Below are 25,082 nucleotides of genomic sequence, written 5' to 3' on the forward strand. Positions count from 1 at the left end.
GGCTGATCTTAAATTACTAAATGCAGACATCTGATGGACATTAAATTATTTCCTGGCTTTATCATTGCCTTAATTTCATATTGCCAGCAGCCAGGGGCTGTATGTGAACTACTCAATACTTCCCAGACTGGCTTGCATCTCCTCCACTAGAGGTCTCTACTTTGAAGCACAATGGTCAGTTTTAGCCCTCAGCAGGACACACACTTGCGCACCTACACTCTGACTTACAAGTGCACACAAAGCACACAGAGATAACCTGAGCATATGAGACATTCTTCCCTCTAGACCTGCTCAGTTCCCTCATTATTCTTAAAGGAACAAAGAAAATTCTTCATTTGTCATCTATAATGTTTCCTTTTGAACATTTCTCTATATGGAATCATGAGCCAATAAGTCTAAAGAAGCATAATGAAGCAAATGCAAAAGGAATGGGGTACCGTTTCATAGGTTTGGGTCTATTAGTATTTGAAAAAATAAACATTAACCTGAAACGAAGCCTTTAAGGCAATTTCACTTTAAGATATAGACTTATAAGTCTCCTTCTTCAAGAGATACAGAGGTTGGCCCCTGACTTTGTTGATCTAAGTTGGTGACCTTTCAGCTAGCAGGCCTGCTTACAAAAACATGAATCCAGTTGACCTTATTAGTAATGAACTCTCCCCCTTTTATAGCCTCGGAACTATTTGATGATTTGTGGGAGCGGTACCTCCTACACACTGCTCATCTACTAGGTATCTGTGGAGGAAGTTAGGCTATAAAATAGAGCATGGAACCTACTCCGCTCTGCTCATTGGGGGATCACCACATAGAACACAGTCAAGAGGAAGTTACAGTATTTCACTACTGGAAGAGGTAGTTCCAGTAGGACTGAGGAACTGAAAGCCCAAAGGAGAGTTAGAAGTCCCACATCAGCAGTTAAAATGCCAACAGGAATTCGGGGACTAGTTCAGGCTGGTATTTACTGCTCTGAGCTAGCTATTTCCCCCTGTTCTATGCCATACAGGACATTGCTGTGCTTATCCAAACATCCATTTGGAGGTTCTTTGTAGCTGGAGCCTTGCTGGGCTCTCTAGGAAGACGATCTTGTACCAAAGAATTCTCACAGACAAACTGAAAGACTTGTGACTATCCGTTCTGTCTCAACTGTGTAACGCCCAAAGACTCCACCCAACCAGCATTGCCACAGAGGCTTCATGGCAGGAACCCTACACAGTCCAGTTGACAACAGAGAAGCCCATGCAAGCAATTCCCACAGAACTCTCCCATATGCCCTTTGGGAACTGTGGAGTCTAGAACACAACCTGCCAAACACTCCAGCCCTTGAATACAGTCCCATAACCATAGATTAACTTCGTTGCTAATTCATAAGTATAATTTTGCTACTGTTATGAATTATATGCAGGATATCTGGTTTGCCACCCCTAAAGAGATCTTGACCAACAGGTGGAGAGAACCTCTGCCCTAGGAGGAGCTTACCATCTCAAGGAGCATCCCTGAGCTGGGATGGAGCTCAGGATGTGGTTGGACATCTTGTCTACTCTAGCATAGTGTCCCCTCATTGTTCTTTGGTACTGTGCTCACTTTTAGCTTAATTGGCTCTCCTTTCCTCTGCTTCCTCCATATACTGCTGCCTTGAGTTCTCTGTTGTAGTCTAAGAGGAGCTTAGGATATCAAAGAATCAGAAAAGAACAAACATTTAAGAAAGGAAGTATATGTATACACACATGTGATATTTCACATAGTCACACACACAGAGACTACCTAAGTTGTTCTTGATGTTTTGATCGTCCCTTTACTAACCAAGCTGACATGGATAGGAGACAAGTGAAACTAGAGTTTTCAGGAAAATTCAAAGAGCCGATGACAAGAGTTGGGTAAGGTCTGGGTTTGCGGGAGACGGGGGTAGGGGCAAAACAGGAAACAAATACAAAATTCACAAATATAAAACCCACACTTGCTTCACGTAGCTGAATGTGAAAAGTCAAATTCCCAGTTTAGAATGGAATAAGCTCTATTATTGAGAATCTTAGGGCTGGGGTGTGCTTCAGTGGCACATTTACCCAGCGATGCATGGCCACCCTCACCTTTTAGCACACACACACACACACACACACACACACACACACACACACCAAAGCTCCCCATATCAATAGTCTAAAAAGGCACTTAACAAACTTCATCATCTCTCCAAATGATCTACTTTCTAATAAACAAACATGAGGTACCAATATTTGGGTTTTTCCCATATATTTTTATCCCAGTTACAAAAATAATTCTTGGTGGGTTTTCACTGAGACTATTTAATAGAAACTAAGCCAGAATCCCTAAAACACTTTCTTCTTCCACAGAAAAAAAGGCAGATTCTGGAAAGAAACAGGTCTGAGTTCTGACATCATGATGGCCCAGGAATGGGTGATGGCCGGTGGGAGCACAGAGGCCCCTGCTGCTGCTGCACCCTGCTCTCCCCCACCCCCTCCCCCCCACCCTCTCTCCCCCACCCTCCCACCTCCACTCTCCCTTCACCATCCCCTCTCCTTCACCCTCTCTCCTTCATCCTCTCTCCCCCACCCTCTTTCCTCCACCCTCTCCCCCCCACCTTCCCTCCTCCACCCTCTCTCCTCCACTCTGCTCTCCTCCACCCTGCTCTCCTCCATTCTTTCTCCTCCCTCTCCCTCTTCCACCCTCTCTCCTCCACACTCTCCCCTACACCCTCTCTCCTCCACCCTCTCTCCTCCACCTTCCCTCCTCCACCCTCCCTCCTCTACCCTGCTCTTCTCCACCCTCTCTCCTCTACCCTGCTCTTCTCCACAAAGTTCTTTTTTATCATTTACTTAGTTTACTGACTAGTGAGAAGAGGAAGGAGAGATCTTAGGATAAAAGGTGCCAAGAGTAATGAGAACGATTTCAGAAGTCATTAACCTATTCATCTTATACTGAGCCAATTGTGTGACTAGGGAAAGAAAACCAGATTGATATCATTAGTATTGTGAAAAATCTATTTTTTCTATTTTCTGAAAATTAACTTCCTTCTGGTAATAGGCTCTGCCTTTCCTCAGGGCAATGCCCTTGTCTAACTCTGGGTCTTGGAGCTCAGGTTGTCTGGCTCTGCATCTCCCATGGTGACGAGAGTGGCAAGTTGAGCCAAGTTTTATCTGAGGCAGCTTCATGGCAACCTTGATAGGAACCACCAGGAACAACCCACTCACTTTAAATGGAGGCCTGGTCCCCCTGTCTCTAGCCCAAAAGAAAACGGGCAGGCTAGAGCCAGAACAAAGCCAATGGCCCAAGGAGTTCTGACAGCCTGGCTTAAGACTGTAGCATACACAAAACGAAGTATGTGCTATGACTTTTCCAGCTTGGGGGCCAACGGGTTTCCTCTATGCTCAAGCCAGCTTGAGATGAATTGTCTGTCATTTGTAGGAAGAATGTATCCGCTGAGAAAGAAAGACTCAACTCCCATGACTGACTCTACATTGCTCTCTGGGACTCTAAGATAATTAAGACTGTAAACTGGGCTGGGGTGTGGCTCAGTATAGAACACTTGGCTAAATGTATGAGGCTGTAGGTTCAATCCCAGAACTGTGCAAAAAAAGAGTATCAATCAAATAACATCAAACCGACCTAGGAGTGAAGGAACTTCACACTGCAGAACTAGGAATAGGAATGTGGCTTCTGGCAGAAGAAAGGTGAGCCATGGATGCTGCTTCTTCAAGTCCCAGAGCACCAGCTCAGCTCGCCACAAAGGTCCCTAGAATTTAACCTCACAGGGTCTTCCTGTGTAGCTTCTTAGAGACATAAATGTCAACGACAAAATAATTCTTCCAATAAGAGTGAGAACTCTCTCCATTCAGACAGTTTTCAGCATGAATAAAACCATCTGGCCTAAGTTGGATGTTAATCGACTGCTTGCCAGTGAGGGTAAAGGGAAGCAGAAGCAACCATTTTGACTTAAGAAGTACTTGTTTACCTGGAGAGAAGCCAAAGCTAGCCTACACATACACGTCCAACTCCAGCCAAACTTTTAATTTATAGTGTTTGCACGGAAACCTTCAGCAAGAATAAAGGAGGGACTTGGAAGAGAGCACCTGGAGTTTGAAAAGTTGCTGAGGAAATATTCTGAGCCACACATAATTTAAATCTGCATCCCTATATTAAAATTTTAATTTCCACAGATGCATATATTTGCAGAGAAATACCAAGAAAAGGGAGAAGACAAATTCTGCAGGACTACTGAAAAATGCTATTCTAGAACATTCAGACTGAATGCCCACTGACACAGAATTCTCATTTCAGACTGACTGGCTCTGCTGGTGACTTCAAGGGCTCCCAGTAAACGCTGCTCAGTGGGGAAAAAAATCTCTGGTAGTTTTTAAGATAAGGTATCATTACTATTCATTACTGGCAGATTACATCAAAAACATTTTGCAATAATTTCCCAGTAAACCTGCAAAGTGGACCGTGCAAGCAAGGGACACTCAGAGAGGACACATAGGGGACACATGAACATTTACCTTCCACAGCTCTTTTGAAGAAGACTTTGCAGCTGCCACAGGTCACCACCCCATAGTGACATCCAGAGGCCTCATCTCCACACACCAGGCAAATTTTGGAAGGTCTTGAGGATCCGGTGGAAACACTTCGTAAAGTAGAGCTAGAGAAAGAAATCAAGATTTAAAAGATTTAAATCACTTCACCTCAATGGCACATCTCCTGTTCTGTTCAGTTGAATTCCAGATTTTCAACAGTCCTGGCCCCTTGAGGGAATTCAGTTTTTTTTGGTCATATGGTGAGTGACTCAGAAAAATGAAGGTAAAGCATTTAAATCACGGTGTGTGTGTGTGTGTGTGTGATGCCATCAAGAATGGTAGGCACATAGGCTGGGGAGACAATTCAGTGGAAAAAGTACTTGCTGAACACGGATGAGGCTTGGAGTTCAGATCCTCAGAACTCACATAAATGCAGGGCCCTGTAATCCCAGGCAGGACTCAAAGGCAGAGAAAGGGGATTCTCAGAGCAAGCTGGCTAGTCAAAGTAGAAAGCTTTGGGTTTAGTGAGAGACCCTGTAAAGGTATAGAAGTACACACACACATGATGGAGGTGGGTCTTGTAATAATAAAGAAACTGCCTCGGCCCTCATAGGACAGAAAATTAGGTAGGCGGAGTAGACAGAAGAGAATGCTGGGAAAAAGAAGCTTAGTGAGGAGTCGCCATGATTCTCCCGCTCCAGACAGACATAGGTTAAGATCCTCCCTGGTAAGCCAGCTCGTGGGCTACATATAATATTAGAAATGGGTTAGAACAATATGTAAGAGCTAGCCAATAAGAAGCTGGAACTAGCCGGGCCAGGCAGTGTTTGAAAGAATACAGTTTCCATGTAATTATTTCTGGGCATAAACTAGCCATGCGGGCGGCCGGGTGCCGGGGACGCAGCCCTGCCGCTTCTGCTTCTATTTCAACACACACACACACACACACACACACACACACACACACACACATTGTTCAGTCAGAGTGAGAGACCCTGCCAAGGTATCGAAGTATATACATCAAGATATGTAAGATGGAGAGTGATGGAGGAAGACATTTGATATTGACCTGTGACCTCCATATGCATGCACACGTGCACACACACTCACCTAATACATACATAAGCATGCATACACATATGTACACCTAAGAAAAAAAAAACAGTGTACAGCCAAGTCTCTCAATACTGAGAGATGAGGCAAGAAAAATCACATATGAACACATTCCCTTCTTTTCCTGTTCTTGAGACTATTTCAGAAGCTATGCCCATAAAGTCTCACCAACATAACTGTACAAGCATGAGCTGAATGAGGAAGACACCAGTAGACATGCCAAAGTGGATAAACCACCAGACCTCAAAGCTACTCAAAGAACTACAGGTACCTCTAAGGAAGACTGAGAGCAGAAAAAATACCTTTTTCAAGGGAAGAACACACCAATAGTTATTCAATATCAAGTCTTCCCTGAAAACATACATACTACAAGTAACATTATTCAGACAGAATATGATATTGAAATATATCTATATATGTGTGTATGTATGTGCATTTAACAACAATTAATGAAGAAAGGTCACGAATTTGAGCAAGAAGAGGTATATAAAGAGATTTGGAGGGAGGAAAGGGAAGGGGCAAATGATATAATTATAATCTTAAAACTGAAAGAAAAGTTATTTAATAAATTTGCAAAACCAAAACCAAACTTTAGCCTTTTATTTTTTATATTGATAGATACCTGAAATATATACTATATTTATCTGGCTTTAGTATTGATAGTATTCTTTCAAATTAGTAAGAAAAATGAATTATGTTGAACATACATGTACTAGCAGGGTTTGGAGGATGGCACAAAGGTAGTTCTTTAGGCAACCATCTGTGTGGAAGCTGTTTAGGAGGAACTGTCTCTAGACATTTTTATACATTACTGGGTTAGTTAGTGGCATGCTTCAGACAGAACGGCTTCCATTCTGATGAGAAACAATATTTGAGTGACAGCTTAGGTGGGTGTGTCTTGAGCAGGTAGAGAATTGCACTTTTTCCTTCATGGACCATAAGCATTTACTGAAGATTTAACAATAAGTCTTGTACAAGGTACTGAGGAAATAAATACAAAAACCTTGGTTTCTGCCCCAAAGCTAGTGGGGGCACACATTGTCAGTGTCTGTGTTGCTGCAGGGTAAGATGGTGCTATGTTGTGGATTCAACCCTCCAGTCTGGGGAGGGCAGTGCAGTGGAGTCAGGAAAATGTCTTCTCAAGTATGACGGTTGAGTTGAGTTGTGAAACATGAGAATGAAGGGGAAATGGAAGCAGACCGTCAGGTACTTAAGAAGACTACACTGGACATGTGCAGAGGACTTGGCGTGCTATGTGCCTCAGCTGTACCCCTACTCTACAAGTTCTGACTGAGTGTGAATGGTAGATGCAAAATAAAAAAATACTCAAAGTAAATACACTAAGTGCCCACAAAGTTCATGTCGTCATCATGGTTGGTCCTCTGCTTTGCAAGTTTGCCAAAACCTGGTCAAATCATGTAAATATACATTTGTCTAAGAACACTTTTCAGTGGATGAGCAACCCTCTTGCCAAAAACAGGCGAAAGGACAAACATTCAGCTGCTCAACCCACCATAGCATGACTGCCTTCCTAGAAAATGCCTTCTTAAATCAACGATTGAAACAGCGTTCTCCAGAGCGATTTCTCCTCCTGAGAAAAGTCCTCTTTATTACTTTTATTAGTGCCCTCTGACTCCTTTATGACATTCAAAACATTCCATTTCAGCACCAGCGACTCTGCAACATACTGCCTGGGAAAACTCGGTCCATGCTCAGGCTGACTCAGAGCACACTTCAGAGAAAAGCCGCAACTGTAAATATTTAGAATATCATGTAAAATCATCATTAAAAATGTAATTGCCTTCTCACAATGACAAGTGCATGTGGGTTTTGTCTCGTTTGGTTTTTGTGGTGCTGCAATTGAATTTGGCTTTGCACGTCCAAGGCGAGGCCTGGGCCACTGAGGCCATATGTGAGATTTTACTCAATATGTTTTGTGTGTCTTGATCTTTTACTGGTCTCTCAGCTTCAATCTCCTTGGAACTCTTGTCTATTTGGGCCAGACTTCCTTTTGCTATGATCTCATTTAGGTTCTTGGCTTGAAATATTCCCAGTATCTTTGGATTTCCAATGTCCATCTTCAGAACTTCAGAACGCCTATCTAGCTCTCTTCCTGGCCCCTCTACCTGGGTGTCTAAACTATACCTCAGACTCAACGTGCCCCCAAGTCTGCAGGTTCTTCTCTGCTTCTTAGTTTGCTCATCTCCACACCTTTACATCTACTAATGCAAACAGCTATGGGTCAAATTGTTTAACCGCTCCCTAAACTCAGGCTGAAATCCCGATCCCTAACTCTTCAGAATGTGACTTTCATGGAGAAGAGGGATGCCGGTGTGCTTATTACTTTTGATGAAGGCATACTGGAGTTAGGTGAGCCCTTAATTCAGCAACTGGCATCTTTATCAGAAGAGGGAACTGTGCCACAGATACCAACACAGAGTGAATGACATGACTGTATACGTGTAAGGCAGACACCGCAGATGTGTTTAGAGGCCAACAGTGCCTCCCAGATTGCCGGCAAATCAGCATAAGGAAGGAAGGAGGTATGGGGCACATTCTCCATCAGGGGCCTCTAAATCAACATTGCTGATCTTTGCCTTGGATTTACAGCTTCCCAAACGGAGCCATTCAGTGTGTAATGGTTTGTTTGAACAGTCCTGCAAACTAAGGCAGTATCCTTTAGATAGTTGAGGATGGGGGAGTGGATCTGGACTCATCCTGAATCTTTCTTGCTTGTTCACATACACACCTGACACATGCAAGCTGCTCGGTCCTCCCCAGCACACACCCACACTATGTCACTCCTCCAGGCACAGGCTAGCCCAAGCTGCAAGAGGAGGGACTTCTGTGGAGTTCTGAGACACTCCATAGCTATCTTCTCCTTCTCACGTCTCCTCTTCCTCCCCTCTAAAGACAGGACACTGTGTCCATCATCCTTTGCCTTGAGAACATTCCAAACCTTCTCCGCACACTTGGAGTCAAATAGGAGGCCACAGATCCACTTTATTCCCTTCCGTCCCCCCATGCTTCCTCCACAGGAACAACACTGAGCTCCTTGCTGCCCTCAAACACACCAGCATGCTCCTCCCTTGGAGACTTGACTTGCTGGTCCCTCTCCATCTAGATGTCAAAGGATGCTGGTTCTGGTTGTCATTTGTTTCCTGTGCTTTCTTTGCTGTCTGTGTCATCTACACAGAAACCACAGCACAGCAGAAGTCCAGATTCATCTGTGGTTTTCACTTGTCTGCCCCCTTTTGTGGATGGAACCTGGTACACAGCAGGCCTCTGATATACTTATGATCTTGAACAATCCCCAGAAGTTGTGTGGCACTCTTTAGAGACAGTAAAACCATTAAGAAGTGGAACCTTGTGGGAGTAAGTTAGGTTGTTGCAGGATTCCTTGAAGGCGGGATCTCAATCCTCCCCTTTTCCATTTCCTGCCTTCAGAATACCAAGAGCTGAACAAGCCCCTCCACTAGGTCACCTTACATGATGTACTGTGCCACCACAGGCTCAGAATGACGCAGCCAAGTGACCATGTTTGGGAACTTCTCCAACTACAAGCTAAAGCTCATCGAGACTTGTATGAACTAGGTATTTGGTTATAGACATAGAAAGTGACTTACACAGCCCCCAGCCAACACATACTACTGAGCCTGAGCATCAGGAGGCATCCTCAGCACATGGAACCTACTATGCCATCAATTCTGACAGCCCACTGCTGCTTTTGAACAAGACAATATGCTCACACCTACCCATCAGTAGCGAAACAACGTGACAGAGCAGCCAAACTGAGATGTTGGAGAGTCCAGCACAACCAGGTCCACTGGGGACTGCAGATCGCAGCAAGCAGTCAAAGCCAACATCCTCCCCTTTTCATCCTCACTTCCGCCTTCCCACGAGAGAACACCAGCGTTGCCTCGTTTATCTGCCAGCATCCCGAGCCTCCTCATCCCACACCTAACATGTGTCTTCTTTCATCAGCTCTTTCCCACCTGCCCAACAACTGCGCATTTCTACCTCTGGCCATCTTTCCATCTCGTTTCCACACTCCATCTCTGAAGGGTCACGTGCACAATGTGTCTTCAAACAGCTTTTATCGAACATCTAAACCTCTGTAACCAGTTCAGCCCTCAGGCTTTCCCCTCTTTCCATAACCTTCTTTCTTCTACTTACTGTGAACAACATAAATACACCAGGTTCAGAAACCCTTTTGTCTCCCTCCTTACATTGGAATATTCTGGAAGAGGACTAGTACCTTGGGAGTACTCAGCATCAAATCCTGTCCTTTGTCTCCAGTGGATAGCAATGCATACATATACGTACATATGTATGTATGCATGAATAGGCTGCTTCCGATATGCCCCGAAACATCGCTGTCTTTGGATGTTTTGCACTGTGGTGTCTCCTCTCATGCCCTACTGTGCTTTGGAGCCATCAGTAAGTAGAATATGGTCTATCTATCGTAAGTACTGTGATACACTATGATGGGGGATCTGCTAGCCCAGCTGGCTATTGAGTGACGAAGGAGGGCATTGTATACAGGAAGGAAGCACTGGACAGAGAATCCACCCATGTCGCATGTTGGAAGGAGCAGAATAGCCTGAAATTTCCTCATGGTACTCTGAATAGTGTGTAATTAAAAAAAAACTATAAATTTTTATTTTTTTGTAATTTCCCATTTAACATTTTCAGACTATAGGTAAGACAAGCACAGCAAGGCAAACCAAGCCTGCCCAGGGATGGTGGCTCTCTTCTCCCAGGCATCACACTAGTCGGCTGTCAGGTGCTCTTGCTTCAGCCTTGCACTGCCTCCTCTTCTCTGCATGCCCCTGTCGTCCTAGCTCAGGCCTTTGGCAGTTCCGAGGGCTTTCTCTGTCTCTGGTCTTAGTCCCATGCTTAGAGATGCAGCAGTGTCTCTGTCGCATGTCACCATCAATGAAAACCTTGTAGGTTTCCCTGTGACATCTAGGCTTCTGTTCATACATAATAAGTCTGCTGAGTGGTCTGGATGAACGTTTATATTAACTGGGCCTTTTCTTCTCCGTTCCCACTCTCGAAAGCCCCCACATCTCCACAGAGCCTGTCCTGCTAGCAGGTCACCCCGTTTCTCTTGGCAGTATGGGGACACCTCTGCTTCAGCAGACATCACATTGCCCTTGCATCAGTAACCTGAGAACTTAGCCTAGTCCCTCTAGGGCAGAAGCCTTATCTACTGCTCTCTGTGTTTCTGTAGTCACTGACCTGGGTTGGCATTGTTTACTGAATGAATAAAATCACACTCATAATCTCATTATAGAAGGACATAAATTCACAGAGGGCAATTTTACAGAAGGTAAATTAATGAGGCCAAGGTTATAGGTTCAATTCTCATGTGGTTGATTTAGTTCTAGAGAGAGAATAAAAGAGAATATGCTTACCCAAATGCAAACAAACTAAAACAAACGAAAACCTAGGGACAGGGCATTGGACTGATCTCCTAAGAAGCTCATTCTCATTGTCCCATTATTTCGGGAGAATACATAGGAGTGCTTTGTAGTGTATTATATTTTATGGAGTTACCTTTGGTGATAAATGAGTCATTAAAGCTTGTGTGAGGAGGAGGGGCAATTCTTCTTCCTCAGCCACGGTTCATAATACTCAGCAGTCAGGAATGGAAGAACAAAGCTTCAACTTAGAGTCTGAACCAAGTTCCAGCTGAAGTTACCCAATAAGAAAAAATTCAAGAACATAAATGCTTCAGAAAATAAAAATTTGAAGCACAGTGATGACTAATTAAACACCAGCAATTAAGTAGTTATTGGTAGGGCAAGAAAAGTGAAGTCCAGACAACGACAAGAAACACAAACAAAAACCAAAATCATACTGGAATCCCAAACTCAGTGAACTCAGCTATACAAAGACGCTTGGAGAATGGTCAAAGTCGCAGGCTGCATCCAATCTGAGACAAAGAAGTTAGAAGTCGGGCAGGCATTTGGTGTTGACTGGAAATGCCATAAAAAAATGAAGAGATACAACCCTCAAGAATGTCCCACATTACAGCCCAAGTGCACTGACGGAGAACAAGCTTCAGTCCGCGCAGCGTGAGCAATGCAAGCAGGAAAAAAAACCCGCTGAACTGAGAAGGACTAAGACGTCGGACAAGGCAAGCATGACAAATAGTCCCCAGGGCAAGGCTGAGCAGCAAGCACAGCTCCCCTTAAGGAGAAAGGGCTCTGGGTTTCTCTCGTAGTGTAGCACTGAGTGAGCCTAGGTGGGGAGCAGAGCGTCCCAATACTGCTCTGTTAGCATCATTTCCTGGTGCTCTGGTAAAAGACCACGACAAAAGCAATTCCAGGAAGGAAAGGTTTATCTGCCTCACAGTTCCGGGTCCCAATCCACCACCGCTGGGAAGGAACCAGAAGCAAGTCACACCACATCCTCACAGGAGCAGAGAGCAAGGATTCGTGCACGCTCGCTTGTGCTTAGTTTGCACTCTCCTTGCAAGCCAGGCCAAGGCTCAGCCTGGGAAATGGTGCCACCTATTCAGAGTGGGTCTCCCTCTCACTTAACATAATCCGGATACCCCTGCCCCAAACTGTTTTCAGAGGTCCTTTTTCTAGGCGACTCCAGGTTGTATTATTAGACTGATAAAATTACCCATCACAACCAAAACCACACAAAGACCCAACCAAGAAAGAATTACAGGCCTATCTCACCCATGAATATCGACGCAAAAATTCTCAATAAAATACTAGCAAACCGAATTCAAGAACACATTAGAAAAATTATCCATTATGATCAAGTAGGCTTCATCATATAGGCACCAGAGATGCAGGGCTGGTTCAACATACGAAAATCTATCAATGTAATCCACCATATAAATAAACTGAAAGAAAAAAAAATTACCCATCACGAAATAGAAAAGTTCCAAGGTTGGAGAGAAAAATGTTAAGAAACAAAAATCTCTGATTAGGCAGGGAAAGAAACTCAAAGAACAAACATAAAGAAGAAAAATCAGAGGTGGAGATGAGGAGATTTATGAGTTCAAAGACAGACTCGTCTACATACTGAGTCTGTAGGCAGCCTGAGTGGGTTCATGATCCCCAGTGCCCAAACTCAGAAAGACAGGAAGAGAAACGGAAGAGAGGAAGAAGGGAGGGAGGATGAAGACAGTCAGAAGCCACGGTAGCATCATTATGGGATGGAAGGGAGGGGTAGGTCCTTTGCTTGCCAAATGCCACCAAAAGGACAGACAACACAACAGGCTAATCCCTGGGAAGTGCTGTTGACCTGGCTGACACTAAGGACAATTTTTTATGTGAATGTGTATGCGTAATGAGAATGCCAGCTGTATGAACAGGATAGTATACAAGTTTCCTACTAAGGAGTTTCCATACACAAGAAAATTTGCTTTACAGAATTAAATGTATAGTCTAAGAATATGTAACATTGAATCATCTCCAGAATGAATGGAGTATGCGTATGACAGTAAATGGTTTCTAATGCAAGAACTAAACATCAGCACTAGAAACAGCAACACGCTACATGGTCTTGCAGTCCCTGGCACGTGCCAATCATGCGAGGTATTTTTTAGAGTACCTGTAGGAACCACAAACTCATGGCCAACTCCGTGGTCAGAGTTTTACCACAAAGAATGTTTTACAGAAACTACAACTGGGTCTTTGGTTGGATATTTCTTTATTTCTTTATTTATTTATTTGAGACAGGTCTCACCGTGTAGCCCTGGCTGGCCTAGAACTTGCTATGTAGACCAGGCTCGCCTCATACTCACAGAGATCTGCCTGCCTCTGCCTCCTCCATACATATTTTTAAATGACTTTTGAAAAAAATAGTGTATATAAAATGTGTGTGTGCACAGCTGTGGGGTGTGTTTAATATTTCCCCCAAACATCAACTCTCCTTCTGTTACACAGCAGTCTGAAACAAGAGGTCACAAGACTCTAAGGAGTGATGGATTTAAAGCTCATGTTTCTCCAACCTAGGTTGTTTAGAAACCAGTTTGGTGTAGAAGGTCCTTCTGTCTATGTCTTGCTTTCATTGGCTGAATAAAGAAACTGCCTTGGCCTCTTGACAGGGCAGCACCAATTCCTACAGTTCCTATGTGTTTGGCCTTTGCTACATTAGCAACATTTTTTAAAAAAGTAGATGCAAAATGTGCTTCCTCATGGACCTTGGAGGCAAAGCAGTATCTCTCCTTTTTCTTAAACATTTAACCAAGTCAAAACTTCGTGTTCGCCTTGACTTCTGGGGGTATGGTTTCTCTGGCAGCTCACCAGCTCAGTTCCTCTGATGCACTGTGGCGTGGCCTACCTGTCAATTGCACCCTCATTCCCTGCCTTACACTCAGCTTCCCCACACAAGATAAAGGGATATTCTTTATTATTTTTTTTTACAAGAATCTACAGATGTTTGGGAAAACCCATTCAGTGATCTATGACATTCTTAATGATGATAAGCACTGCGAATGCACTTTAATGCTTGACACTGAACAGCACTGCCACCCCTCAAAATATTAAAAACAGCATCTTAATAGGAAATGAAAAATCCCCAGAAATCCTTATATTCATTGGTTATTTTTTCAACGTTGAAATTTCTGAATAAAAGATTGGAGTATTATCAAATAAGGAAAAGTTTGGAAAATGCTTTCTCAGGTGATCCCTTATTTTCTTAGGCATAATTATGCAATTGTGAAATAACATAAAGGTTTGCACATCAGTTTCATACTCTGAAATAATGGTTCAATAAAATTATGAGGAATGTATTAGAAAAAGTCATCTCCTTTAACATATTGGCTTGCAATAGGTAAAGCATATGTTCCTTTCCAAAACAAAACTGTGAGCTTTTCCAGTCACTGAAGGCTTGCTTGATGGCAGTCTATAATGTAGCCATGTGTATAAGGCACAGGAAGTTGTCACTGGTTTGTACTGATGGGCATCACCCAAAGAATGGCTTTGTTAGTGATGTGCAATTCTTTTTAGGGGACAGACTAGCTCAGCGGGAAACTCTGAAGGAAACGCTTAAGCGCTCCCCCCCCCCATGATTTGTATTTTTAATTAGCCACTCCCTCAGAGAAAATTGCAGAGGTTGTGGGCAGGAGCACCAAGCCAACAGGACTGGACATTTTAAGGGATTGAGCCTTCCAAGAGATTCGGAGGCATGTTTCGAACACACCCCCAGGAGTCAAGAAGACTGACCAGTGCGATCCTCCAGCCATCACTTGTGTTAGTTCTTAACTCCACTGGAACCTGCTTTGGAAGTTCTCTCTTTCAGGCTGTGTCTGCAGCATTCCATGGTGTGAAGAAGTGGGTCCTTCCCTACTGTCCTCAGCCCACAAAATCCAGAATTCCTGTGGCTCAATAGGACTGACTTCTGGTATCAGCAACATGACCAAGATCTGCCCGAAGAAAAATCTCCAATTCTGTAAGATGATGCTTTCTTATATGTAGGTGACAGACAGGCCAAGCCGCCCTGCAAGCAGCCGCTCTCCTCTTTCCTTCATGTATTGCCATTCCTAAGCACGTGGCGCACACCCGTCACTGTGTGGGCCTGGGACTAGTTTGTGGCTAACAGGCCACGGCAGGCACCACCCCAAAGCGTTACTCCTCTCCGCAGACAGGAGGCTGAGTTCCTCTTTTATAAGGGTCTCCTTTTGAGCTTTCTTATGACGTTATTATACTTTTTTTGTGAGTTGTTCTTTTTATGATGGGTTTTGGTGTTGGTGTTTTAAGTGAAAATAGGAGCTTAAAATGATTTTAATAAATCAAGCAGTGTGTTCATTTCCTTACTTGGCAGTGACAACAGTAAACACATCCTGAATATTTTCTGTGTCTTTGTTTTTCTCAGGGTTTGAAGTTAGGGGCTTTTATTTTTTATTTTTTTTTTTTTTGATTTCTTCTTTCCAAAAATATTTGAAGTCTAAGGTTTTAAAAAGGCCATTTGTTGGCTTCTAGAACTTTCCTCTTATGTGGAACATAAAATACAGCCACTGGGCAGTGCTGCCTCCTGGGGCCAGCACCCCGCTATCTAAGTACATATCCATTTCCTTAGCAACATCTTCTCTAGACGTCTTTCACTCAGCCACTATTTTTCAGGAAAACCGAGAAAACTCCCTTCACATAGTCTGCCTCTTTTCATCTCTGGTCCCATATGTATTTTGCTTTGAGGAAAAACGAACAAAAACAACAACAACGAAAAACTACCATTACCATAGGTGCGGGAAAATGAGTCTTTGCTGGAGGAGATTTTAAAGTTTTACAGACATGTGTTTAACTAAACTAGAGGGACCATATGGACAGTCTTTGGTAGCTGGTGTAGAAGAAGGAGGAAAGATGGGGTGCCTTTTCTCAGAAGCTCACTCACCCTCCACGCTCTCCTCGCTCCTCTTGCTAGCCAAGCAGCCAGGCAAGCATGTTACAAACAGTGAGCAGGCGCTGCAGCAGCAGCACTCTCCTCTTTCCTTCATTTATTGCCATCACTAAGTACGGGTCACACACCCGTCACTGTGTGGGCCTGGGACGCTAACTAGCTAACAGGCCCATGATGCTGGCCCATGATGCTCTTCTCTCATGCTAGAGAACCAGGTGAGGAAGGAGCACAGTCAAATCCCACGGAAGTCAGGGATCAATGGAGGCTGAATAGCTCTTATCTAAAGTGGCCCAAAAATTTTAATTTTTTTAAATTTGGAAACATTTGCATATGCATAATGAGGCGTCTTGGAGTTGAGATCCAAGTCTAAACATGAAATTCATCTATGTTTCATGTGTTCCTTATACATATAGTCCAACTGTAATTTTATACAGTATTTTAAATAATTCTGTGCATAAAGCGAAGCTGAATGCTGTGAAGCTTTCCTCTTGAGGCATGCATTGGCACCCACAAAGTTTCAGGCTTCGAGCATTTCAGATTTAGGATTTTTGAATTAAGGATGCTCGACCAGCATATACAGTAAGTGTTCTAGCGCTTTGATGTGATTTGCCTCATGCTTACAGGCGTAGATCAAGCCTGTTTAAAATAGCCTCTCCTCCAAGCAAGGAAAACCAAAATAAAAGTTCTAAATTCAGCTCACTCAATGAAATTTTCATCTCTTATAAATGAGGTGAGAATCATGGGAGATAAGGGGAAAATACTCCTATAGGGTGGAGTCAATGTCAAACACTTAAACAGTTTACTACATAGCTGTGATGTACAAGGCCGTGTGTGTGTGCGTGTAGTGTACGAGTGTGTGTGCACAAGCGTGTGCGCACGCGTGTGTGTGTACGTGTATGTGAGTATCTGTACGTGTACGTGTGTGTGCATCTGTGTGTGCGTGTGTGTACAAGTATAACAATACTTTTGGAACCTATTAAAGAAAATATTGTAGGTTTTTTTCCTGCTTTCAGTAAGGTATGGTGGCCTTTCAAATAAAAAGAAGAAAAAACGGCCATGTGCTAATGGCATTTTAAATAATCGATTTCTTTTAGAGGGCTACTAAAATTCACACTTAAAAAAGAAAAGTGGTCACCCTCACTGAAGTAGCTTGTCTTTTGCCTGACATTTTAAAAAGGAATTAAAGACCCCTCCCAATGGTAGGCTTTTGTCCTTGGAACTGATCTGAGGGAAGATGAAAGGGTCCTATGACAAGGCAAAGGCATAGAAATCAGAGCCCGCGTGACCCTGTGCTCAGAAGTCAGAACCCCACTGGGGTTTGCGAAACAAGCAAAAGATTTCCGTGAGCCGCGAACAGTGCTGAAAGACGCCACAAGGCCAGCGCGATGGAGACCTTTTAGATCTCCCGGCTTCCCGCACCACCAGAGAGACAAGCGGACTGGCCTTGCCCCTCCCATCTTCTTAGAAGGAAATCACCCTGCAGTAGGACTCAGGGAAGGGCTGTGAGGGCGCAGCTCCACAGTCTGCAACTTGTCTGGCAGGCTCAAGGCCCTGGGCTCTACCCACAGCACAATAAACCAATAAACAGACACATAAAAATAAATAAGAAATTAGAGGTCGCAATCCCATTGGCCACGATGTTGACCAAACATTGGTGATAAAGGAGGAGTGGCAGAAACTTCTGGATGCTCCAGGGCTCAAATTTAATTCCACAGATCAGGAGTTCTAGCTATTCTAAACTTGATTTCAAGAACAGTATACATGTACTATATTATATATACCATGAACATATGCAGTGAAAACTGGAAAATATACAGTAATATACTATTTAATATTTCCTCATTGAGGGGGAGATTAAGATAGAATACCTTCAAATACAAAGACTGCACATAGGACTATAGCTATGAAGAATTTATTTATTACTATGCTTTACAAAATAAAGTCACACATTTATTCTCCATATGCATATCTTATTTCTTTTTTTTGTATGGGCAGTAGCATAATATACAGGTATCAGAACAGCATCTTGGATAAAAAATTGAACCCAAAATGGCAACATAATTTTCCAAGAGACACAAAGAAAAGAGAGGGAGTATTTGGCTGTCTGCCCAGAACAGCAGTACATCACAGGACCACAGTGTGAGAAGAGCCAGCAGAGCCCCGGAGAAAGTCCACAGGGCCGAGGCAGCCAAGCACATACTGTATATGCGAGGAGGGCGCACACGAGAGTGGGAGTCAGGAGAGTCACTGAGAGCAGCAGGTGGCCGGCTGACCTAGGGAGCACAGGCACGCTCAGGGTCATGAGCGGAACAGCACAGGGCCGGACAGTTGGTACAGGGCTGGGTGGGGCCGAGAGCAGATACAAGTGACAGCTTCGAGGGCAGGTCACCTGTGGCTGGTAGGAGTTGGGGACACACTGGGAACCCTTGAGTCTAGGTCTCATTGCACACAACAAGATGGTCAATGAGGTGAGGGGCAGAGGGAGAAAAAGAAATGTTAGCAAAACAGGTAGCCACACTAGCAGAAACTTTTTGAATATGGTAGGTGTTTTACGGGGATTGCTGTTAAGAACAGATGCGTGGAAAATAATTTATCAGCCTTAGTTGGAAAATTTACCTTAAGATCGAAGGCATTTAGAGAATGAACCAGCAAAATAAGGCAGAGATAATTAGAGATTCGCGGTCCGGCGTTGGTAAGCCCGAGTTACATGTGTAAGTGCACTTCATCTGCCAGGCAGAGAAACTGTTTGCTAATGGAGCTAACTGCAGCCGTCCTACATGGAAAGCCCAGAGGCATTTCACTTATGACAGGGTGGCAGAGGGCTGGTGACCTCAAAGCACCTTCAGGTTTGATCAGGTTGATGAAGTTTTCTAATGAACACATGAAATTGCAAGTCAGAAAAAGACTTGCCACTGTCTTCAAAGCTCCCCACTGCATACACAACGTGAAAGATAATAATCTGAAGAAGTCTAAAACTAAAGAGTTTTACTGGCATGCTTTCAAAATATGAGTCCCTAGAGTAGAGACGAGTTTATGGGGGCTCCAGCTTCATCTAAAGAAGAAGGAGCTAACTTAATGTAAAGCATGTGGAGATCTGAAATAGAATAGATACATAATCTAGAGTTTCCAAGAACTCACAAACATCAAGCTCTTCCAAATAAAATTCTGAACTAAGTGAAGGATCTTGAGTTACTCACAAGTTCCCCTTTCCCCTTACACTGGCGGTGCTGCACTACAGCATACACAGGGCTTCATAAACCCAACCGCTTTACTATATACGTCATGAGCTTTTTAATATGTTTCACCTCAAAACAGCTCGGGCATGGGGGAGGGAAGCCTGCTCAGTGTAGGGACACCTCAGGAGCCAGGTGCTATTTTGTCATCTAAGCCCAACTGAACACTGGGATTCTGTATGCAGGACGGCAATTACACAGGCCAATTATCTAGCTCATATTTACTGGTGTTACTGAGAGGCCACAGCTCTTCTTTGCTAGGTCTCAGCATTTACCATTTAATAGATGTAGAGGTTGACCAAGAAAATACAAATGAAAGATCAAAGACAGGACACACTTCATCCAAAGGTTATAGAGGGCTAAAAAATCACTATAAGAATTAAACAATTAACAATATTATAGTAACACAGACAGGGATTTCTCCAGGATAAAAATAGATACAGTTCCAAAATCTAGATAAAAGGCTATTGTCCCATAACAAAAGCTTCATAAGGGATCTTGTTTAGCACAGAGCTTTATGCAAGCAGATGGGTGTGGTAACCTCCCTTACTTGTAGTTAGTGGTGACTCTTCCCAGAGCAATGTCCAGCTTTCCCGAGTGTGCCAGCATCCTGCTCTTCAATAGAAATACAAGAAAAGACCACAGTTCCACCATTTTGCTCTCATGCTATGTTAGATCAGGAATCCCACAACCTGGATGAATCTGTTTCATAGCAACCTCCTCTGCTCTAGTCAGAGTGTTTGATTGCCATGTCTGGGTTATTTCAAAGTTTAGACACTGTGGTTCAACGTGACTTTAGTGGTTTAGCAGCATGTATTTCATTCGTTTGTGAGAAGCAAACTTCCAGTCAGAAAAAGGGAACTGAAATCTGCATAAATTATCTCTTCTGTAGTACTACACACATACAGCACACACACTCACACACACAGCACTCACACAGCAGACACATTCACATGCACAGCACACGCACTCACACACAGCACACACACTCACACTCTCACACACAGTCAATAAATACACACACATATACACACAGAGGAAAAAAGGTATTTGGTCACAACCTAACGACCAGTATCAACGTAGTACTTTTATTTTTGGTACGTGTTTGTAGAATATCAAAACTGTCTCAGAAATTGAAGCTGAATTTCATTTCACAAAAGTTTAATTCTATTCTTTTGTAATATCAATACCCAGAGAGAACATTTAGAGACTATAAAACAACATGAATCATCGCCACACAGAAAACCATCTCCTCTCAAAGCCTCACGGCCATAGAAAGTTTCATGTAATTTTCAATATTATTATAAGCTCTTCAAATTTCCAATGGAGTCATCTGCATTAAAATTGCATCTGCATTGTAAAGCTGAAGCAAATAACAGGAGAAAAATCTTTTACAAATGATACCCAAGCCTAAAAACACCTCCGGCAGGCTGTTCACATCAGCCCCTCCCTAGCTCAACACTCATCACAGAAACCTTGCTTGAATGGCCGCTACAGCAAGAATCATCATCATCATCAAGACAGAAAAAAGCCACAAAGGCCACCATGGGTGTTGCATGCATATGATGGGTTCACACATTCAAAACCCAGGGTCAAACAACAGGTATCTTCCTCTACTGCTCACTGTCTTACTCTTTAGATAGGGCCTCTCACCGCGTGAGAAGCTCATTGTTAAGGTTAGGATGGTCAAGGAGCTCCTGGATCTGACTGTCTCCCTCCCCAGGGCTGGGTTACTGGAGTATGCAGTCGTGCCCATATTTTTTTTTTAACATGGCTATTGAGGATTTGAACTCAAGTCTTCATGCATGCAGAGCAAGAGGTGTTACTGACTAAGCCATCTCCTCAGTCCTCCATTAAGGAAAGACTTTAAATGGGACATTTCAAAGGACTTATCAAATACAACCCATTTCTAAACGGAAGACAGTTTACACTCTTATTTGCCAAAAATGCGTGCAAATTTCAGGGGACCTTGATCTAATTCCAAAGAATAACTTGGAAAGGTTAAAAAAAAATGAATGTATGCCCATAAACATAGGACTTTATATTTTTAGATAAAGCCCATTTCTTCTAACCCACACTACACTAAGTCCCTTAATCTTTTTCTTAAAAAAAAAGTTTAACTTTCCTTCTGACTTTGTAAGAAAATCCTAAGAAACTTTGGGGAGATATGCATTGGATTTTCTTTTAAGTTAAAGCACACCAATGGGTTAATGGTTCATACCTGAAATCCCAGCATTAAGGAAAAGAGGGTTCAGAGTCCAAGGCAAGCCTGGCCTACATGGTAAGACTGACTCAGAAACCAGCAGCGAGACCCTAGAGACAACCACATACTGTAGAACACCGTATTTCCCCTTCTAATGATGAAAAACAGTATTTCAAAAATGACTCATGCCCTCTTTGATGGTGAATATTGTCTGCCAATGACAACGGAAAGGGAACTCCTGGGCATGCCTGCGAGGGAGGTTCTGTTCTGTCAACTGAGGTTGGAAAACCCACCTTAAAGTAGGTGATACCTTTGCGTGGGCTGGAGAACTGGACTGAATAAGAAGGAGAAAGTGAACAGAACACATCCATCTTTCTGCTTCCTGACTGAAGATGGAATTTAGTGAGCTTTCTCACTCCCTTGCCGCCATACCTTCCTTGCCACGATGGACTGGCCCCTCAAGCTGCAAGTCAAAATCAACCCTTCTGTGTTGAAGTGTTTTGCCATGAATTTGTCACAGCGACAGAAAGAGTTAAGGGTATGCCCCCTTTTATGTTCAACCCTTGAAACCACTTAAGTTTCAGTTCAAATACTGTCAAAAAATATAAAAATTTAGACTGACTTTTTGACTTGTGGAATAGGTAGTTTCCATACTAACAAGTTGGTGAGAAATTTTCAGAAAGTTGAAACTGTAAGGCAAAATAACACATGATTGGAAAGAACAAAACTTGATGGAAAGCCGAGAAGCCCCGTCCTTAATTGCCTTTCCTTCAGCTAGTGAGGGAGCCATGGCCATGAAGAATCCACCCTGTATGCCTGCTAGTCAAAAGAGGTAGAATCTTGAGGATCAGCAGTTCAAGGCTATCCTCATCTATATAGCAAATTTCACAACAGTCTGGGATACATGAGGCATTGTCAATTTGTTTAAAGGCAAAAATCTTTGCAAATTCAATTTGTACATTGTAATCCACTAACTCCCTAAGAGTGGGAATATAATGGATAACCATTTACCAAAATTTTGGGGTGGAAGCTATAGATTTATGATCATGACTGTGCTGCTCATTGCCTGTGTGACCTCAGTCAAATAATGTGACCTCTCTGTGCCTCAGTCCTAGAGCCGGTAACATAAGGTCAGGGTTTAGAGGATCTTTGAGAGATTTCTCAGGAAAGCTCACAGACTTCCGTTCCAGTCAAGACATGGAGATGCTCCAGCTGAGGCCACAATTGAGGATGGAAACACAAGCCAGGGTTTCCCACACATGAACTTTCAGTTCATAAGAGCATACTATGCTCCTAATATATAATTCTCCTGTAATTTTAACCTTAGATGCTTCATAATTTCATTATTTGTTGAATAAAATGGTTATATTAGCTTTAAAAAAGGAATAGGACACAAAATTTTATGACTAGAGATTCAAAAATAAAGCATGAGCAAAATCAGATCTTAGATCTTCAAGTTCATAGGCCACTCACAAAGTGCGTCTTGTTCTTGCAAGGGCCTAGGTTTGATTTGTTTCCCAGCTCCCACGCAGAGGCTCACCATCTCCTTGGGCACCAGCCATCCACGTAGTGCAACACACACACACACACACACACACACACACACACATACAATGAAATAAATCTTTTTTTTTAAGGTAGCCCATGTGATGAGAAGTTTACATCCAAACACAGAGGGCACCAAGTGTCCTTGATGAAGAAGGCAGACTTTAACCTGCTAACATGACGTATACCCTAAATTCCCATGCTCATCCCACAAAGCAGTCACTTTAGCTGGTTTCCAATTTGTTTATTGCCTGAAAATGTAACCCACATCACAATAGATAAACCCAGCCTTTAGCTGAATTTCATTGAGTTCCTACAGGAGAAAAAAAAATCTGGTTTTCAACTACTGTCCAAAGAAATTTTAAAGTATAATGTACCCTCATTTTTTTCCTGAAGTGCACTTTTTTTGCTAACTACTGTCAGTTAATGGAATCTTATTTCCCCTGAGAAATAAAAATGGCTTGTTCTGCAGCTTTTCAGTTTATAAACACAGTTACCTGGAAGGAGTAACTGGAAAGCAAGTTATGAGCAATGTCAAAAGGAATGTCAAGTGAAACAGAAAAATACCCAGAGTCCCCAGAAATAACAGTGATGGGACAGGGTAGGCAGTCACCTGCTGCGGCATATCCAGAAATCAAGTTAATCCTGATTTAGAACATGCATCTCTCCCAGCAGGATAACCCACACATGATGTGTGCAATCTCATATAAACATAATAGGAAGAAGTTAATAAGTGTGCTGATTTCTCTATTGGGTTAATTTTTCAAGACAGGTTCTTAGGTGTCCCTGGCTAGCTCTGAACTTTCTCTATGTAGTCAGATATGACCTTGAGAGTCTTATGGTCCTGCTTTTACCTCTCTGATGCTGGAATTACACGTGAGACCCACCATACCTGCTTTATGAGGTACTGATGTTTATTAGGTATCTAATGTTTAATGCATGATAGTCAACTCTACCATCTGGGCTATCTCAGGGATACGCTAATCTAAAAACTTGTATATGTGCTGTGTGTGTGGTGTATATGTATGTGCACATATGTGTGTGCAAGAATGCTTGCCCCTGCATGCAAATGGCAAGGTCACTGGTTGAAGTTCCATGTCTTTCCCAATCATTCTTTATCTTAGTTTTGTGAGACAGGATCCTGAGGCCCACCGTTTAAGTTAGACTGGCTGGATGTCCATCTCACAAACTGGTGTACACACACTTGTACGTTTGTGCCAGGCATCTGAATCCAGGTTCCCATGCTGGTACCACAGCAGTGTCGCCCCTGAGCAACTCCTAGGCCTTTATGTTAATCTTGAGTGTTATCGTTTGTCTGAGAAAAGCAGCGATGCTTAGTTGGAGCAAGCATTAGACATAAAGAAAAATCAAGTCTCAGGCCACTTCTGCAACTTGGGACAGAGGTAGAGGCATCTGCCATAGCCACGTCTGAGACGTCACTCGGCAGCTGTCATGTCCTTCATTTTATTTTTCTGACACTCCATCGCTTCTTGTCTCCCACTTTTCCAGTTCCAGGTTGTTACAGACTTGATCTCTCCCCTGCTTTCCTTACGTCCCTTTGTTCTGGTCACTGCTGCCGCTACAGAAGAAGCAGACTAGGGCTGCTGATCAGCCCGAGAGGGAAGTGTTGAAGGATGAGAAAAGACCTCCTAATTCCCCTAAAGAAACCAATATGTGCGGCAAAGCTGAGCTAGGTGAGCCGTAGCCGTCTGCAATGAAGGCTTCAACTCATTCAAATATCACTGAGAACCTTCTACGTCCTGGTCACCAGTACAGTGACTCAGCTTACACTCAGCCAAACCAGAAGGAGTAGTCTGTGTATTTTCTGCATAATTTCAGACAGTCAAGATTTTTGCTTACATTTTATGCTTCTTACATTAAGAAAATTCAATTTCCAAGCATTTAACTTCCCATTAGGTATTTTTAAAAGTTTGAAAAATGTCCATGCTTCCTGAGGTGTGCCCCGTGTGTGCTTTCTCATCGCAGGCTTGGTGTTTGTTCTGTGCTTGCTACATTTTCCTCATGAGAATATCTGGCTTGGTCTCAACCTCTCTAAATTTTCATTCTCTGCTTTCTCAGAAAGTTCCATTCAGC

At 43.1% G+C, this 25,082-nt stretch overlaps 1 protein-coding gene across 8 annotated transcripts in view; it reads right to left on the bottom strand.

Annotated features, from left to right (window-relative positions):
• Positions 1–25,082, bottom strand: part of Nr3c2 (nuclear receptor subfamily 3 group C member 2) — a 311,648-nt gene that overhangs the window by 147,341 nt on the left and 139,225 nt on the right. For all 8 annotated transcript variants that reach the window (XM_050123201.1, XM_050123199.1, XM_050123200.1 and 5 more), the window contains one exon: positions 4,512–4,651. In XM_050123201.1, coding sequence (XP_049979158.1) covers positions 4,512–4,651 — 140 coding nt within the window. The remainder of the gene's footprint in view (positions 1–4,511; positions 4,652–25,082) is intronic.

This window comes from Alexandromys fortis, unplaced genomic scaffold (assembly GCF_014885135.2).
Source record: "Alexandromys fortis isolate MF-2015 unplaced genomic scaffold, M_Fortis_MF-2015_v1.1 scaffold_185, whole genome shotgun sequence".
In the NCBI taxonomy this organism is placed as follows: Eukaryota; Metazoa; Chordata; class Mammalia; order Rodentia; family Cricetidae; genus Alexandromys; species Alexandromys fortis.